We start from the raw sequence: 16,191 nt of genomic DNA on the forward strand, positions 1-16,191 counted from the left end.
GCCACAGGTTGTTCAATAATGATTACATTAACCAAAGGTCAGTGTACATTTTTATTAACCTTTGACTCCCATGAGTGACCAAGGTAGAATTTCTCATTACAATATCAATACAGTATCTAGCAGACAAGTGACGAGAATAAAGAAAAATATTAATTAGGGGATTATTAGTCTATCCAATACCAAATTCTCCAAACTAACATCACAAGAACTATATGGCAGGCAGTAAGGAGAATTACTTATGAGATCTTGGGAGTTAAGGGGTTAAGCTCTCATGGATTGCAAGAACTTTTACTTTCCTTCTTTTCCCTTTCTGCTCCTTTTTTTCTTCAGTCTAGCTTACACCTCAAAATATCTTTGCTCTGATAAGTGCTTCCAAGCAAAAGAAATTCATGGTCCCCTTTCAATCCTAGATGAACACTAATCATGTTTCAAACAACCAACCCCTAAAGATCACATTGAGTAAGGACTATTCAAAACTCCTTTGGAAATCTTCGGTCATCTTTGGTTTTGATCTGATACCCAGTAACTACACACATCATATATTAACATGAATGTATTACATCATTTACTAGGGTACCTTTCAACTAAGTGTTGTAAACCAAATCCAAAGGAATCACAACAGCCAATCAGATGAAAAGAAAATATCTCTAGGAGCCAAAAAAAATAACAGTAAAAATAATTTTGTTCTACATGGTTGAAGTATGGAAAGAGCAAGTAAAAAAGGCACAAGTGGCTTTGGCTTTTTAAATTTGATCAGTTGAGAATGTGGTGTAAGTTTTCATTAATTTATAGCCATTGCAGAGTAAAGCAAAACCAAAGCAATTGGGAATTACTTTGACACTCAATTGTTGCAAGTAAACCAACACCTCATTTAAGCTTCCCTTAAAGACTGATAGAGCAGGCTTACTACTGTTACTTAGCTTACATGCCTACACCTGACAAATGTGTGGAAAATTTCAGGTTTTGATAGCCAAGTTTGTTGGTATGGTCCAATACTGACCATGGATATCAGACACCAAGCCAAAAAGATTTAATTTGGGAATGTGAAGCCAAAACATGGAAAACTATAGTTTTTGATCCACTTAAAAAAATTTCAGCTAGCTAGACAGATGACCTGGCGAAAGACAAAAGTTATTTACAAGCTTGATGCCTAATTTAAGATAAAGTCTGCATCAAGATCAAGTGATTGATCAACCATTGTCGATCTCTGTCAATTAACCCTTTAACTCCCGTAACTAAAACAGAATTTCTCCTTAAAATATCAATACTAACAAGCAGAGAAGTGACCAGACGAATTAGGGGATCTGAATAGTTGATCCGATACCAAACTCTCCAAACTAAGAACTGTATAGTACTAAGAATTGTATAATATTCAGTAGGGAGAATTACTAAATAAGATCTCGGAAGTGAAGGAGTTAACGTCTTCCTTTGTTCTTTGCCTTAACATCCTCCATGTCAGGCGCCAAGTAGTCAGGTATCGGTGGTGTCTCAGTTGGCCCCTTAAACTCAATTGGGAAAAAATTGGCGTCAACTTTAATGGCGGCTTCGTAAAGAAGCGGAGAGCTTTTCTTCAATTCTTTTAAGGCCTCTTCGCGGCATCTTTCCAGTTCCTGGAAGCGCTGTAAATCTTCCTTGTGCTCCTGCATCTTGTGTCTTGACCACTCTTTTAGGAGTAACGTCCTTCTTTCTTTCTCTTCAGGTGATAATTCCACCGGCCTTCGCTGCCTCGATGCCTCTAACAGAGTTGTATTCAACAAGGACTCAGGGTCGATTGGAGGTACGACCTCGGCAGTTTTTCGGAGGCTGGAGAGCGTTGGTCTCTTCTTTCTCCGAACCAAAGGTTTATTTTTTCGCTTCAGACCTGGATTATGTCTGGCTGGTAAGGTTTGTCGAATAGACAGGCCGCTAGAGCGAACGAAGAAAGACATCACTCTCTTCTGTATAAAGGTCGCCATATTGGTTTCTAAGATTTACTTCATTCCCAGGTTTTCACGGTTGATAGTTAGGGCCTACATGCAACCGCACTCTCCCCACCCCGCTAAGGTGAAAGGGGGCGAGGGAACGTCTACGAAAACCTAAAACTAATCGTGTTCTATGACGTCATTCTTTTGCAAGAAAATATATAATGACGGGGGAGGGTACGGCTACACGAAGGCTAGACTCTTATAAGGTCTAAATACCGCCGTTTTAAGGCAGGGGCCAGTGAGTTACATCACTCAGAGTTAGAGTGCTTTTCACGATACCCTCAGATGTTTTTGCGGTATGCAAGTCCGTTAGACTCGTATAGATTTCAAATTCTGTTCTTGTCCCTAAAAGTCACGTGAAGAATACACCATATAAGGCGGTAACATGATTTGAAATGGCTTAGCAGTAGTTTTAACTGTGCTAAGCTCGAGACTTGGACCATAGGATCTCTTAGACAAAATCCGTATCTGAAAAAGTTTTATTATATATGGATACAGTCAACTCTCCGCGCTAACAGACACTCGAAAGCGGGCAGTTCTACTCACGAACCTGTCAGTACAAAGTGCATACTGCAGACTGCAGACTGGGTACAAAATGCAGACTGAGAATTGTTTTTTCGTCTGATATTTTCCATTTGATTTGCCACCCTGTTAGAAAGTGGCAAATCTATTGACAGTTCCTGTGCCATCGCCAACATCTTTAACAATTTTTTTGTTAATGAGGGTAGAAACGCTGACAAACGTATTTCAAAGGGGAATTGCTATCCTTTCTCTTTTCTAAATGGCAATTTTCCTGAATCAATGTTCCTTTCCCCTATCACCTCACTTGAAGTTGAGTATTACATATCTCAAATGGACAATAACAAATTTATAGGTCCTTGCAGTATTCCAGTCCCCTTGCTAAAAATTCTTAAAACCCAAATTTCTCCACTTCTTTCATTCCTAAATAATGATTCTTTCCTCTGAGGCATTTTCCCAAATAAACTTAAATTGGCAAAGTTACTCCAGTTTTCAAGAAAGACAAGGCAAAGATAATTATAAGCCAGTATCAGTGCTATCTGTTCTATCTCTACTTCTTTTATCCCAATAATTAATGATTCTTTCCTCTGAGGCATTTTCCCAAATAAACTTAAATTGGCAAAGTTACTCCAGTTTTCAAGAAAGACAAGGCAAAGATAATTATAAGCCAGTATCAGTGCTATCTGTTCTATCTCTACTTCTTTTATCCCAATAATTATTGATTCTTTCCTCTGAGGCATTTTCCCAAATAAACTTAAATTAGCAAAGTTACTCCAGTTTTCAAGAAAGACAAGGCAAAGATAATTATAAGCCAGTATCAGTGCTATCTGTTCTATCTCTACTTCTTTTATCCCAATAATTAATGATTCTTTCCTCTGAGGCATTTTCTCAAATAAACTTAAATTGGCAAAGTTACTCCAGTTTTCAAGAAAGACAAGGCAAAGATAATTATAGGCCCAGTATCTGTGCTATCTGTTGTTAGCAGAATATATGAAAAAGCTATGTGTAAGCACCTCTGTGGTTATCTTGAATGTCATAATATTCTCTACTCACTTCAGTTTGGCTTTAGGCAGAAGTGTTCAACTGACCACGCACTCATAAGTATCACTGAATCTATTCATTACTTAAATTTAAGTGGTATAAATACCTTGTCTAAAACAGTAGTGTGATACAATAGCAAACGAGATATACTCGTTCCATTACAGCGTCATGTCATGAACAGCCTTCATTAATTTTAGAACAAGTTTTATAAAATCATTTTACTCTTTCATGTTATAGCTGAAAACTGTTCGAAGATTGGTTGTACCATCACTACAAACAGTCAAGGTACTTCGACATGATTCAGCGCGAGAGCTATAGCCACTGGTTTGACTGATAAGACATTTTTTAGGTTTGTTTTGTTTTCTCCTTTTTTAGGTCAAGTGCAGTTGTTAGAAATTACCAAGTAAAATTAATCCGCGACTTTCTTTCTTTACGTGTTGTGCAAAAACAGATGAGGAGCCCGATGAATGGATTTGTCCTTCATTTGAACAATAACCTAGAAAATCAGTTTTCCACCAAAAAAAGCTCCCTCGATTGCAGCTACGTCAACATTGCGTGATTGTTTTCCAAACGTGACATGCAGTTACTGCACTATTTTTAAAACTTAGAAACTACATGGCACTGTACTAATAAAAGAGAGCTTCATTTGCAAGCACTGTAAACTTCAACATAAGAAGAACCTACTTATCTTAGAGTACAAATTAGTTAGCCAGAACGAAAAAAAAAGTTAATATACGCATGAGTTGGAGCCGTTACTGTCCGCGGTGAAATACACGAATGGCTCCGGTCTCTGGTCGTCCGCCTAAACTGACTAAATTAGTTTTGGCAGCGGAACTTGTCAGCGGATGACTTTTTCATCGCCGGAATATCGCTGAACGACCTCGCTGAACAAGATAGACTCTGCCTTCTCTTCGTTATGTAAGGGAAGGTACCTTTTTTATTCAATGGGTGGGGGGTGGGGGTGGGCCGGGACCTCGGAGGGGAGGTTCATTAGTAAATGTTTACAAATTGGGGAGGGTCAAACCTGTTTTATTCCCAGCCGGAGGAAGGTCACAGTTTTTTTTGGCAAGGAAAAAATTACTCCATGTCGCTCGGTTGACTCATATTTGTTAACAAACACGCGAAGTGTGTAAAACCTAAAAATTGTATATACAAGAAAAACTTCCAGTCAAGATTAATCTAAATTTTTTTACAGGTGTCGAAATATTATATCAAAAAAATATCTTCTTCCAATGAACATAATCGTCTCTCTCGACCCGTGCCTGCCTTCGTCCATATTTTGACGACGGTAATGTTTCCGCGCGGGGTTCTGGCATAAAATCAGTCTCCGGTGATGATTCGTCACTACTCGGGCTTGAACCGAAAACTCGATCTACAACATTACTGCGAGTCAGTTTCAACGCCGGAAAGTGATAAGGTCACTTCTTGCTGCATATTTCTTAGCAGGGGCTGCCGAGGTTGTTGACACTCCATTGAATCGTATAGCAAGCTGCCAATGTGCGCTTTAATCGTTGCGACCTTTTCAGCTTTCTTCCCTTTGAGGATGATCTTGTGATGGGAAAAGTACAAGAGTAGCTCGTCCACCCTCAAGGACGACAGCTTATCGGAGTTGTACAGTCCAACCCAGTCAATGTCACTGTACTCCCGGATCAGCGGTTCCATTCGCTCCCTTTCAGTCTTCTCTTTCTTCTTCTCCTTGCCCATTTTTATCTGGGCAAGGTGCTCTACATACTCTGTCACAAGCTTTTCGGGGAAAATGTATTTATCTGAAAACTTTCTAAAAGCCTCACTGTCCCCACTGACTAGTTCACTTTCCTCAAACAATCGCTTAATCTGAGCTCGAGACTGGAAGTCGTCCGGCTCACGGCTTTTGGTAAGGGGTTGCACTCCAAGAGAGATAATGGAAGTTTGGTAGCTTGCCATAGTCGGGATATGGTCGCCGAGTTGGAAGTAGAGCGCTGGTAGTCTCATCCTTCTCGCAAAATTTACATGATTGGCCATTTCGCTCTTGACACGACATTCGCTATATATGGCTCTCCTTTTTCACAACAGAGCCTCCCAAATTGTTCTGGCTTGGAAAAATACCCATGCCTCGGAAAAGAACTCTTTTGATTGTTGGTAACTCCAAGATACTCTTTCAAGTACTCGCGGTTGTAGAAAAATTGATTTTCTGGTCGGTCGATCAAAAATGCTGAAATATACCCCCGTGGCAGTGGGGAGTCGTCAATTCGAAGACATTCTTCCTCAGCAACAACCCACGCATTTTTTTCCGTGACTTTACTGCTGTGTGCGTCTAGCTTTGACATTGAAAGAGACTTAACTTCCTCTTCAGGAAGTTCATGCAAGCGGTTATGTGCTTAATACTTCCGGTTAGTTATTTTCACTTCCGGTTATTTTTGTCTTGGAGGAGGTGGGGGGAGGGTCAGATGTTTTTGTTTAGGTATATGTGAAGGGTCATGCACTAATCCATTCTGGGAAGTGGGAGGGCCACGACTTTTTTTGCAAAAAATTTCTAAAATACCCCGACCCACCCCCCTCCCTGCAATAAAAAACGTACCTTCCTTAAGTAGCCATTTCTTGTTTGACTCATCGGTGTTTTCATATTGGTATTTCATTCTTCCGCTTCGAGACACGCGGTTGACAATACTCACGAGCAAGGAGTTAAGATATAACTTATTAACTTTTACTATTTTTATCATCAAATCACAGGTCGGAGCCATCCCTGTATTTAGCCGCTAGTGCTCTCATCTTGATCCGCCATTTTGATTCCTTGGGATCCACGCCTCCTTAGCATTGCCTCTTGTTTTACTAAATATTGGTAAAACAAGACTCTGAGCCAGTTACTGATTATTGGTAATTCTAGAATGAGGACATGTTGTTCAGTCAGCGGTCACCAACCAAGCTAGCTTCCAGACTCCTGCTATTTCTCTTCCGCTAATTTTCTGAGAAAGACAACAGATCATAAGATAACCATAATCTAATTCAAATTCGCGGAAACAAATGAAAGGAGCTGTCAGACGAGAGAGTTTGAACCACTCACAGTTGCCCGATAGACTGCTCTGAAAATGGCGATTAGATTCGCGGAGAACACTTCCCAGGGGTACGTACTCTGTTATGGATGTCGATATTTTCAAGAATGAATGCGCTCTAGATTCGCGCACGCTCGTTCTGCGATTTGGTTGTTTCGTTCCGCTGTCGTCTCTTCCAGGTATGTCGTTTGTTTATTGAAAAATATTCAAATTCGCGGCATGAAATTTGCAAAAAGTTATTTGAATTTATATTTTATACGCTGTCATTCAAAAACAACTTCATGTAATATAAAATGACTATAAAAAAAAAAAACTGCGTATAAAAGTTCTACCGATTGGACTTGAATGGAACAAATGTAGTCGTGTTACGACTGGTGCACATTTTCTCAAACCTAAAATTACACTCGTTGCTAAATTGTATCTGCTTGAGTGGTAGCAGATGATGGAGTTTATGCGCAGAATTGGATACAACTGAGTCAAAGAGTTAACTTTTGTAACACTGTTCTTTGCGCCTGCCTTTCAAAGATCTGATGCCATACAATGCATTTAGTCTCTATTGTAAAACTAGAATCACCATATCTCCGGAATTTTTTAGGGCTTACTGTAAATTGCCAAACGAGACGAAACGAATTGAAACTGAAATATAAAAAATATGAACATCTCCCTGGTGTTCTTTGCTAAATCTTCAGTACGTTCGCCAAGAGATCAAATCCTCTTCTGTATTTAAAGGAAGGACTGCGCCATTTAGCCATAAAATGCAGATCCATTATTCAAATTAAAATTCCGTGAGGCTGCAGCTGTGCAATTTCCAAGGTGTCAAGCATCGATGACCATGTGCGTATTCGATGAATAATTCGATTGCGTGACGCCGTTCCTGAATAATATCGTGTGACTAAAGTTGGTCAACACCGTATCGGATCGATTAGGGTTTTGAGAACTGGAATGTGAACATTTATCGGTTTTGACTGTTTTGCATGCGGTTTTCGGTTCTGGTCGAATTTTTTTTTTTTTTTTTGCGGTTTTGCGGTTGTGGATGATTTTTTTTGACGGCTTTGAGGTTTGTAATCGGACCCTCTCATCCTTCCGTACAGTGGAGTTCCACACGGATTCTTGCTTTGCAAATTGAAAATCTCTCTTTCTAAAATTACAGATCTTCCCTTTCGTTCTGTTCCGTGTCTTAAACTAGAGTAGGCCTCGTTTAGTTATTTCTTTTGAAACTGTATGTGGAATTCTTTTAATTTTTTATTTTTAATTTTCTTTTTAATTTTTTTAAATAAGTGCTGTTGCCTTTCTCACTTCACACTTGAATTTGGGACTGAAAGTGAGGGGAATGTGGGCTGAAAGCTGAGGTGTCTGTGCCAGACAGCTTGGTCCTGCCTTTGTCTGCATTATCATGTATTTACTTTTTAATTTTCCACTCCAGCATGAATTTTTAATGTTCTGTAACACCTTTCTTTTGTTCTTGAATCCTAAAAATATAACAAATTTATTTTTATTCAGAGATGTCTCTGTAATTTTGTTTCTTGAGACATGTTGACGGATTTTCAATCTTGAAAATTATAAATTCAGGTGCTTCACATTTATCAAGGAGAGTCTGTTTGATCTTTGCTGTCTTCCTCCAGCTGTAAGTGATATACCGAAGCAACTTTCATCAAATAATGACAACAAAATTGTTTACATGTCGCAATGATTTGATTTAGTGCCCTCCTTCCAATAAGCACTCCCACTGGAATAAGTGCCCTCTTCCCCCTGTTTTAAGTCAGAAAGTTTGAAAGGTGATGATGTGTTGCTTAAACTTCACCTGTAATTTCATGCTTGCACAATTGATAACTATTATTACATGTATTGTTATTATTATTATTATTATTATTTTTAAGCTTGTCATTATTTTTATACTGGCTTTTGTCAAGCAAAGGGTCAAATCTGGACTTCAAAATTTCAATGGATATCCTGGTTTACTGATGTGAGTACAGAATTGATTAATAGAGCAAAAAGGTTAAGGCTTATATTGAAGGTCAACACCATATGGTCTGATCATTGTGTACTTTTAAGTAGTTGTACCTAAGTCTAAGTGACACCCAGCTACTTGTACTTTTTTTGAAAAAGTTGCTACTTTTAATACTAGGAAAGGGGATGTGCTGCTGGTTTGGGTGGCATTTTCATGACTCTCTTAGTTATTATGGGGTTACATTTTCAATAGAGTTACTAGAGTGGGGACTAACACATTTTCATGATTTGGAAAATTTTCATACATCAAAGTAAGGATTTACAAACTGGAAGGTTCAAATTAGATTGAAATGTACCAGAATGTTAATGCACTGAAGATGAAAAGTTAAGTGTTCTAAATTCAAGTAAACAAATGTGTCACTTCACTTTAGGATCATGACCTACTTAAAAGACTTGGTAGTAGCTAGATAGAGCATCTATAAACAGAAATTGACTAAGTTGGGACCACAAAAATTACATTTCTGATAAAGTGACTAACCTAGCAGATGGGGTGTATAATAGTCGATTTCACAGTTGTGTGCTTGGTTGCCAAGCCTTTGAACAGGAGTGAGGCTAAGGTTGACCTTGTTAGGATAAAAACCTTACTGCTTTTCAAATGCAAATTACTTTGTTATCATGTTAACTGGATACTGGTCTCTATCACAGCAAGGTCACCTTCAGCCTCACTCCAAATCCCTTGAAAGGCTTGACAACTAAGTAAAATGTAAACAACTGTAAAATGGCCTATTGGCCACAGAGTAGACTATTATGGAGCAGGTGTTCTTAGAGGCCAGCGGCACATACTCAGCAAAAATTGACCTAAGAACTCTCCCCACCCCTAATTTGGAAACTGTGCCATTTCAGTCTGAATATAGACAGTGCAATAACATGAGGAATTTGCCTATTGAATGTGTTTAAGGGGAGTGTATTTTGAGTGAACTATTTGGATGCAACTGTTTTACAAATGTTCATGTGGTTTCCTTTCAGACCATTTGATTTTTTATGTGGTTTTAGCAACAGATTCACCATTGCTGTTATGTTCGGAGCCACTTCCAGCACATGCCTGAATATGTTTTTGCAACCAAAAAATGGAATTTTCAGATGCCTGACCCAGCTGGATGGGTGAAGGGTAGGTGGTCATACATGAATAAATGAATCAAATCAATGAAGTGTTCGTTGTTGTTGTTTTTTTGTTTATCTCACAGTTAAAAATCAGTTAAATACTGTAGGAGCTATGAGTTGACTCAGTTGCCATGGGGCAGTATTAGTTTATAAACAAATTTTAACATAGTTCAATGGAATTTAACATAGTTTAAATGACTAGGAGCAAATACGGTTAGTAGCATTTTAAACATTTGGTTCATGTTTTAGCCAGCTGTTAGAATCTGTGCAATGTTTGTTGCATTCAGCAGAGTTTGCAGCAGTACTGTGGTGACTTGGGGCCCTGGGGCCATCCTCGTCCAGTGGTATACCTTATCAGTGCATGCTTTGTTCTTTCATTGTACCTGTGTTGTGTTTGGTTGTTCTATACTGTGGCATTGTTGTCCTTGCAGATAGCAGTTCTTGACATTTCCCTCCCCCCCCCCCCAGCCCTAACTGCAGGCTTTCTTGTAGGGGGTTTATTTTCTATTTATTTGTTTTATTTATTCATTCATCTATTTATGTTTTCCTCCACTGAGCCATTTGGCTCTAGTGTGACAGGTGCTCAGAGGGAGCTTGGAGCAAGAGGCTTGCAGCTGGATTGAGGGTTGGGTAGGCCAGTCAGGTGTTCTAGCACCTTGGGGTGTGACTGTAGTTGCAGCTCCTGGGCCCCTTGGGCATCTAGCTTCCATTTGTGGTGTGCCAGGGTGTAAACTTGATATTAAGTTATTTCTTTATTTACTTGGAATATTTATACAGGCTGGCTCAGTTTGGCTTTGAAAAGCAGGTTTACATTGCCTCTATAAATGATAACAAGGCCAGACGACCACACTGGGAACCACATTCATTACTCTTTGTTGAAGTCTATGAGTTCTTTTACTCTTTAACTCCAGGATCTGATTATTAATTTATTCTCCCCTCAGTACCTGCTGCACATTTGCATATTCATCAGTTATGAGAACTTTTCTGTGAGATCGAAAAAAAAAATCCTCTACCTGATTAGTTTGAATATTCTCATCACCTGTTTGCTGGATAATGTGTGGATCTTATAGGGAGAAGTTACATGTTAATCATTTCAGGGAGTTAAAGGGTTAATGTCCCATGGCTTTTAACCAGTACTCAGAGGATGTAGGAGAGTATGGGGCCTATGGTTTATCATCCTTGGCTGAGAAGATTAGAATGTCTAACCATTTGGAGATGTTTCAGCAAAGGCAGCACATTCTCCTCAGTTATTTTAAGACCCCGAGTGTTGTTGCAGTCTTGAGCTTGAACCCTCAGCTACCTGCACGGCAAGAACACCTTCGCGATGTAGAAAGAAATGACAAGAACACGTCATCTAAACCGGTTGCTAGACAATTTATCCTCCTTAATCTCTTTCCCTACATCTAGGCTGTTTGAAGGGCTGCAAAACTCCAGAACAGAGATTTATCTTTCAGATCGGCACTTTTCATTCCCACAGTACCAACGAACACTTTTCATTCAGCTAACTTATTCTTGTTTTCTCGTCACCATATTCCCACCAATAGCGTGGCTCCATTTTCTGCAGATAAATACACACGCAACTCACAATTCCTCCAACCGCTGTGATGAAAGGCTAACGCTCGAAAGTTCAGCTTTAAACTCGTTACAGTGGCCAATTTACATTATCAACTCAGTTAATAATACAAAATTACACTGTTATACTCTCCCCCTGATGCAGCACCACAGTTTCTTTAGAAACTTACCCCTTTACCCGCACAGCAGTCCAGCACTCAACATGAGCTAGCAGACAAAAAAGATTCCTCTGTTTTAATTAATAAAGTGTATGTGACTGATTGTTATCACTGAGCGTTATCACCGTTTAATACAGGTCAACGACAAAAGACAAGAAAACAGCATTTGATAAATACTATAATTCATCATTTATTTTATGTCGAGTTTATGTAAAAAATGTATCAAATAACATCAACAAAATGATGTTACAGCATAAAAACAGAACAATAGATTAGAATTCTAACAATTAGACCTCTTGGTAATTAATCAACAAATGATTTTTCTTGTGTAATTTTCTTGTGTAATATTTGTCAGATACAAACAGTCCTATAGAATGATGATAATCTGCAATTCGTTAAGGACATTTGAACTCTAAATACTAACATTAATTTTGGGTGACAAATATGGAATAAATTTTACTTCAGAGAGAATTCGTCTTTTTATTCGAGTGATTCCTCCTTAAGTGACCGTTCCATACAACCCGAACAGGCCGATGGGACTCAGTCAAGGATGACCACAACCGCTTAATAGAGACCACCGCTGAAAAGTGTTGAAAGTGACAATGCATAAGAGGAAAAAATAGGTGAATTTGACAACCGACCGCTTAATACAGGTTCAACTATGAATTCCAAATTAACCAATCAGCCCACGCTAAGAGCTCCATTCGCCTGTGTGGTATATTATAAAAAACCGCTCTAAGGTGGGTAGATGGAGTAGAGTTATAAATCACGAAGAGAAAATTTAAGAAGACGAAAGAAGTCTAAGTCCAGCGATTACTCAGGGAAATTCTTGTCTCTACCTTCTGAAATTGTAGCTCTAAGATTCTTGAGAATCTTTAAAACTAGAATCCGTAGAGTTGACCTGGTCAGCCTAGTGGAAGACAGTGGCAACTGCTGCAATCTTTGCAGCACGTGATTTTTTTTTTTTTTTTTAATTATCTGCATGGTACAAGTATTTTTATGTTATCTGAACATTGTTAATATTTCTGAATATTTTTAAATTTTAATGCATAGTTTATCGGCTATATTGTTACTTATTATGATACTGTACATAGTTTTTTCTATTAATTTAGTAATAGTAGGTGTCCCCAATTAGCTCTATGAGCTAAATACATTGACACGGTAATAAAGATTTTATTATTTATTATTATTATTATTATTGAGAATCCGTCCTCTAACCAGGTAGCCGTTTACACTCCCAGCCCAAGGAGAAAAACGGAACCTCGACCCACCCTTCCCCCCTTCCCGTGGCTCTTTTTTAAAAATGATTATAATATATGCTATCGTCAGTAGAGATGTTCTGCTGAAACATTTACGTTGTCGCAGTTTTTTAGATCTGCGGAGGAAGTCAAAATATCAAGGCTTACTGACTTTTTGGATCCAGTACAAGGTCTTTAAAGGGGGAAGTAAATTTATCCTTGCTCGCCCTCACTTCGGTGAATATCTCGCGTTAGTTTCGTTAATAAGTATCTTAGATTGAACATAACAGGAATGCGTAGCGACAACGTTCTCCCCATGACCGTCTCTCTCAGGTTGGCACCAAACATCACAAGTCTTACTTCCAGGATTTTTCCACGGCTTGTTTTTCCCGGTTTTCTTTACTCCTCAAAAATCAGCACTTTAAATTCGAGTTGCAAATGCCACCTTCTAAAACCGTTTTTATTTCACATCTTGCATGTCACCCAGTCGAGGGTCTCCATGGGGTTAACCGTTAGCCGTAAATCGGTCAAAAAACTAGCTGTTAGGCGTAAATATTGACAAATTTGATCCCTTAGTTGTAGAAAAAATTTACTTTAAAAATCTTGTCCTTCTACAATGTGTTATTCTGGGTTAGCCGCAGCAGAAAAATGGCCACAATTTTAACCGTTATCCGTAAAAAAGTTCTTATTGGTCGGCCCTCAGTTTTAAGAAAATTTCGGTTTTTTTAACAGACTGTTTTAGTTAAGTCTGCAATCGTGGAAAAAAAATCATCAATATTTTCTACACACGGGGAACCACACCGACCTAGGGTACCTCCCATGCTGAGGACGCTTTCTATAAACAGAATAAAGCACTATCTCTCAAAGTGAAAGATAATTTCTTTTTTCTTGCCTCTTCAACAATATATATGACTAAACATCATGTCGCTTTACATGCTAAAAAAACGCGTCGCGTGACATCCTAAGGAACGGCTGCCAATGAAACTGGCAGATATAAAATCTGAAAATATCGAAGTTTATATCCCATTTAATAACTCTATCCAAGAAAATGGGCAAAAGCTGAGCGAATAAGGCATAGGTGCGCTCACTACTCCAAAAGAAAAGATGTGACAAAACATCATATCTGTCACATAACGTACTAAAGAAGTGCGTCGCGTGACATCCTGAGAAACAGCTGCCAATGATTGATATCAGCAGTTATAGAGTCAGAAAATATCGAAGCTTATCTCTCATTCAGTAAACCTATTCAAAGAAATGGGCAAAAGCTATTAAGCGAATACTAATTCAAACGGCAAGAAATGGCTTATGCAGGTTCATGCAGAAATTTTCTTCCCTCTGTTACTGATTTCCTCCTCCATTCTAACAAAACACCAAGCGACTTGTTTCATTGTTTGACATTTAAATGTTAGTTATTGTACCTAGATAGTAAGTAAATAATCTAATCGGAGAAACTAAATAAAACGTTTGGCTCCAACTTTCTAGCTCGTTCTGAGCTTCCACCGATTCTTTGTAAGCCATAACTAAAATTATAAAGTAAAACTTCTCGTTTTGCCTTTGGACGATTAGCTTAAACAATATACTTAAAATGCATCGTTCTGCTTGTAAAAAATTACACAATTTATCGCATTCAAAATTAAGAGAGAAATGTCAGAAAATTAACTAATACCAAGTCTAAACCCTTGCCATTACGGCCAAAATCTGTCATTTTAAGTCCAGATAAACCGAATTCTGATCGGCAGAAACTAACTTTAAGTACCATTGACTGAGTATAAATCTTCGAAAAGTTCATCACAATTTCCATCTGACATAGACTAAGATAATCGAGCAATCGGACAACTACACACGCCCATGGCTGCAATAGCTTTATATAACTCATGAGACTAAACTGATTGAGAAAAAACTCTGGAAAAAAAACTCTGGAAAACGTTTTCAAAACGTTTCAACTTCGACGTAAATGTAACGCCCAAATCCTCTCAGTACAAAATACTACTAAGATTAAAAATAACTTCTCACACAGATGGGCATGATAATTTTAAGACATCATATGAAAAAAAAAAAAAACAAAAAAAAACAAACAGTAGTTTAAGAAGGATATCAAAGATTGAGCTCCTAAAAGCAGTTCAGACAAGCAAAAAGGCAACTCTTGAATCAATGGAAATCTGTTCTCTTGTTAAACTTGACTTTGGCCGTCTTTTGGTTCTTCCTGCTTTGAAAAGAAGACTTGACAAAGCTTTCATCGTCAGCTTACTGGTTTCTGGTCCAAATATCAGCATTTGTAGGTATCCGAAAACTCCCTGGGATTCCAATGCTCACTTCCTTAACTGAAAAATAAAAGAATCTAAGTTTAGGAAGGATAGTTGAGTTGCCATGAAATTTTTCTTAGCACATGAAACGATACATTGCACAACAGGATTGTTTTAAAAGAAATTTGCTATTTTATTCCTATCATGTTCCCAAAAAAGAATGTTATCATCGTAAATGCGTCCACTTGATTGTGCTACATATCAGTTTCCGGAGAGAAAACTGAATTCGTAACCCAAATGAAAGGAAAATAACACGCAAGTATCACTGCTCACATAGGAGCAAAGATTATGATTAAATGTAACTTTGTATTGAATAGAATGTATCAACAGAATTATTACTTGCTGCAGCCTCTAAATCTCCTTGAAATCCAGGCTGACGTCGTCACCAATGAGTACAAATGGTGCCCAGTAAATCACCTCCTTGAACTTTTCCATTTCTCTCATACACTTCATGGCCTGATTGAGAGCTTCACTTGCCTTCTTGCCTTTGGCAAGTGCATGGTAGAAGAAAGTCATGAACTCCAGGGTTCCCTCGTCGCCAATCGCCCACAAGGTTACCACAACAGATCTGGCACCGGCACTCAAAAGTGCACGCGCCATGCCGACCACACCCTCGGCCATGACCTCCCCACGAGCAGTGTGACAGCAGCTAAGTACAACCAGACGTGCTCGCAACCCAGTTTCCATGACATCTTTCATTGTCAGTAGGTAGTCTTTCTCTTGCGGCTGAGGGTTATCTCTTGTGGTGTTTGGTGCCAGGATAACTTCTCCAGTTTCCATTTTACCGTGGGCTGCTATGTGAACTAAGGCCACTGATGATATTCGTTTTAACACTTCATCTTTTGTTGCCATTTCTCCAGTGAGATGGGAGACATTGAGGATACGTCCGATCATCTCCACTTCTTTCCTTGCTCCCGGAAGTTGCACCAAAAGTCTTTCCTCATAGATGATATGTTTGAAACATGGGTCGCCGACAAGCAATGCACCAGTCTTCATGTGAAAGTCAGCTGGACAATCATGAATTAGTTGCAAGGTCGTCAGAGAGGGAAGCAACCTTGATAAGCGTTGCCGAGATTGCCATAACTGATTCCCTCTCTCGCCTTGTCTCCCACTTCTTTAGCAATTTCTAGATGACGTTGATGGTACTGGATGGCTGTTTTGAACTGTCCTAGACTGTTATAAGCGTTGCCGAGATTACCATAACTGATTCCCTCTCTGGCCTTGTCTCCCACTTCTTTAGCAATTTCTAGATGACGTTG

At 38.8% G+C, this 16,191-nt stretch overlaps 3 protein-coding genes across 6 annotated transcripts; 1 reads left to right on the forward strand and 2 right to left on the reverse strand.

Annotated features, from left to right (window-relative positions):
- Positions 1-38: 38 nt before the first annotated feature.
- On the reverse strand, positions 39-2,013 carry LOC113685355 (large ribosomal subunit protein mL40). Its single transcript, XM_027202860.2, has one exon. The coding sequence runs from the start codon at positions 1,953-1,955 to the stop codon at positions 1,416-1,418; it is 540 nt and encodes a 179-aa protein (XP_027058661.2). The 5' UTR covers positions 1,956-2,013; the 3' UTR covers positions 39-1,415.
- Positions 2,014-6,447: 4,434 nt separating this feature from the next.
- Positions 6,448-11,862, forward strand: LOC113685363 (stimulated by retinoic acid gene 6 protein-like). Of its 4 annotated transcripts, none has more exons than XM_089212092.1 (4): positions 6,448-6,624; positions 8,123-8,177; positions 8,431-8,516; positions 9,527-11,862. In XM_089212092.1, the coding sequence occupies exons 1-4, from the start codon at positions 6,590-6,592 to the stop codon at positions 9,663-9,665; spliced, it is 315 nt and encodes a 104-aa protein (XP_089068218.1). In that variant the 5' UTR covers positions 6,448-6,589; the 3' UTR covers positions 9,666-11,862. The 4 variants fall into 4 exon arrangements, with proteins under 4 accessions (XP_089068218.1, XP_089068217.1, XP_089068216.1 ...); XM_089212090.1 differs by having other exon boundaries at positions 6,522-6,732; XM_089212093.1 differs by lacking the exon at positions 8,123-8,177 and having other exon boundaries at positions 6,522-6,732; positions 9,554-9,668; positions 10,219-10,379.
- Positions 11,863-14,811: 2,949 nt separating this feature from the next.
- On the reverse strand, positions 14,812-15,954 carry LOC149042866 (tetratricopeptide repeat protein 28-like). The gene is made up of 2 exons (XM_089212085.1): positions 15,272-15,954; positions 14,812-14,950 (listed from the first exon to the last, which is right to left on the reverse strand). The coding sequence occupies exon 1, from the start codon at positions 15,926-15,928 to the stop codon at positions 15,284-15,286; it is 645 nt and encodes a 214-aa protein (XP_089068211.1). The 5' UTR covers positions 15,929-15,954; the 3' UTR covers positions 14,812-14,950; positions 15,272-15,283.
- Positions 15,955-16,191: the final 237 nt, after the last annotated feature.

The sequence above is a fragment of the Pocillopora damicornis genome, chromosome 7 (assembly GCF_964200805.1).
Source record: "Pocillopora damicornis chromosome 7, jaPocDami1.2, whole genome shotgun sequence".
In the NCBI taxonomy this organism is placed as follows: Eukaryota; Metazoa; Cnidaria; class Anthozoa; order Scleractinia; family Pocilloporidae; genus Pocillopora; species Pocillopora damicornis.

Bases quoted from the DNA above. Each gene is read 5' to 3' on its own strand.
- LOC113685355 (XM_027202860.2), bottom strand. From the start codon at position 1,955: ATGGCGACCTTTATACAGAAGAGAGTGATGTCTTTCTTCGTTCGCTCT.
- LOC113685363 (XM_089212090.1), top strand. From the start codon at position 6,665: ATGCGCTCTAGATTCGCGCACGCTCGTTCTGCGATTTGGTTGTTTCGT. The intron at 8,178-8,430 runs GTAAGTGATATA...ATTATTTTTAAG, and splicing joins TTTGCTGTCTTCCTCCAGCT to CTTGTCATTATTTTTATACT. The intron at 8,517-9,526 runs GTGAGTACAGAA...GTTTCCTTTCAG, and splicing joins GGATATCCTGGTTTACTGAT to ACCATTTGATTTTTTATGTG.
- LOC149042866 (XM_089212085.1), bottom strand. From the start codon at position 15,928: ATGAAGACTGGTGCATTGCTTGTCGGCGACCCATGTTTCAAACATATC.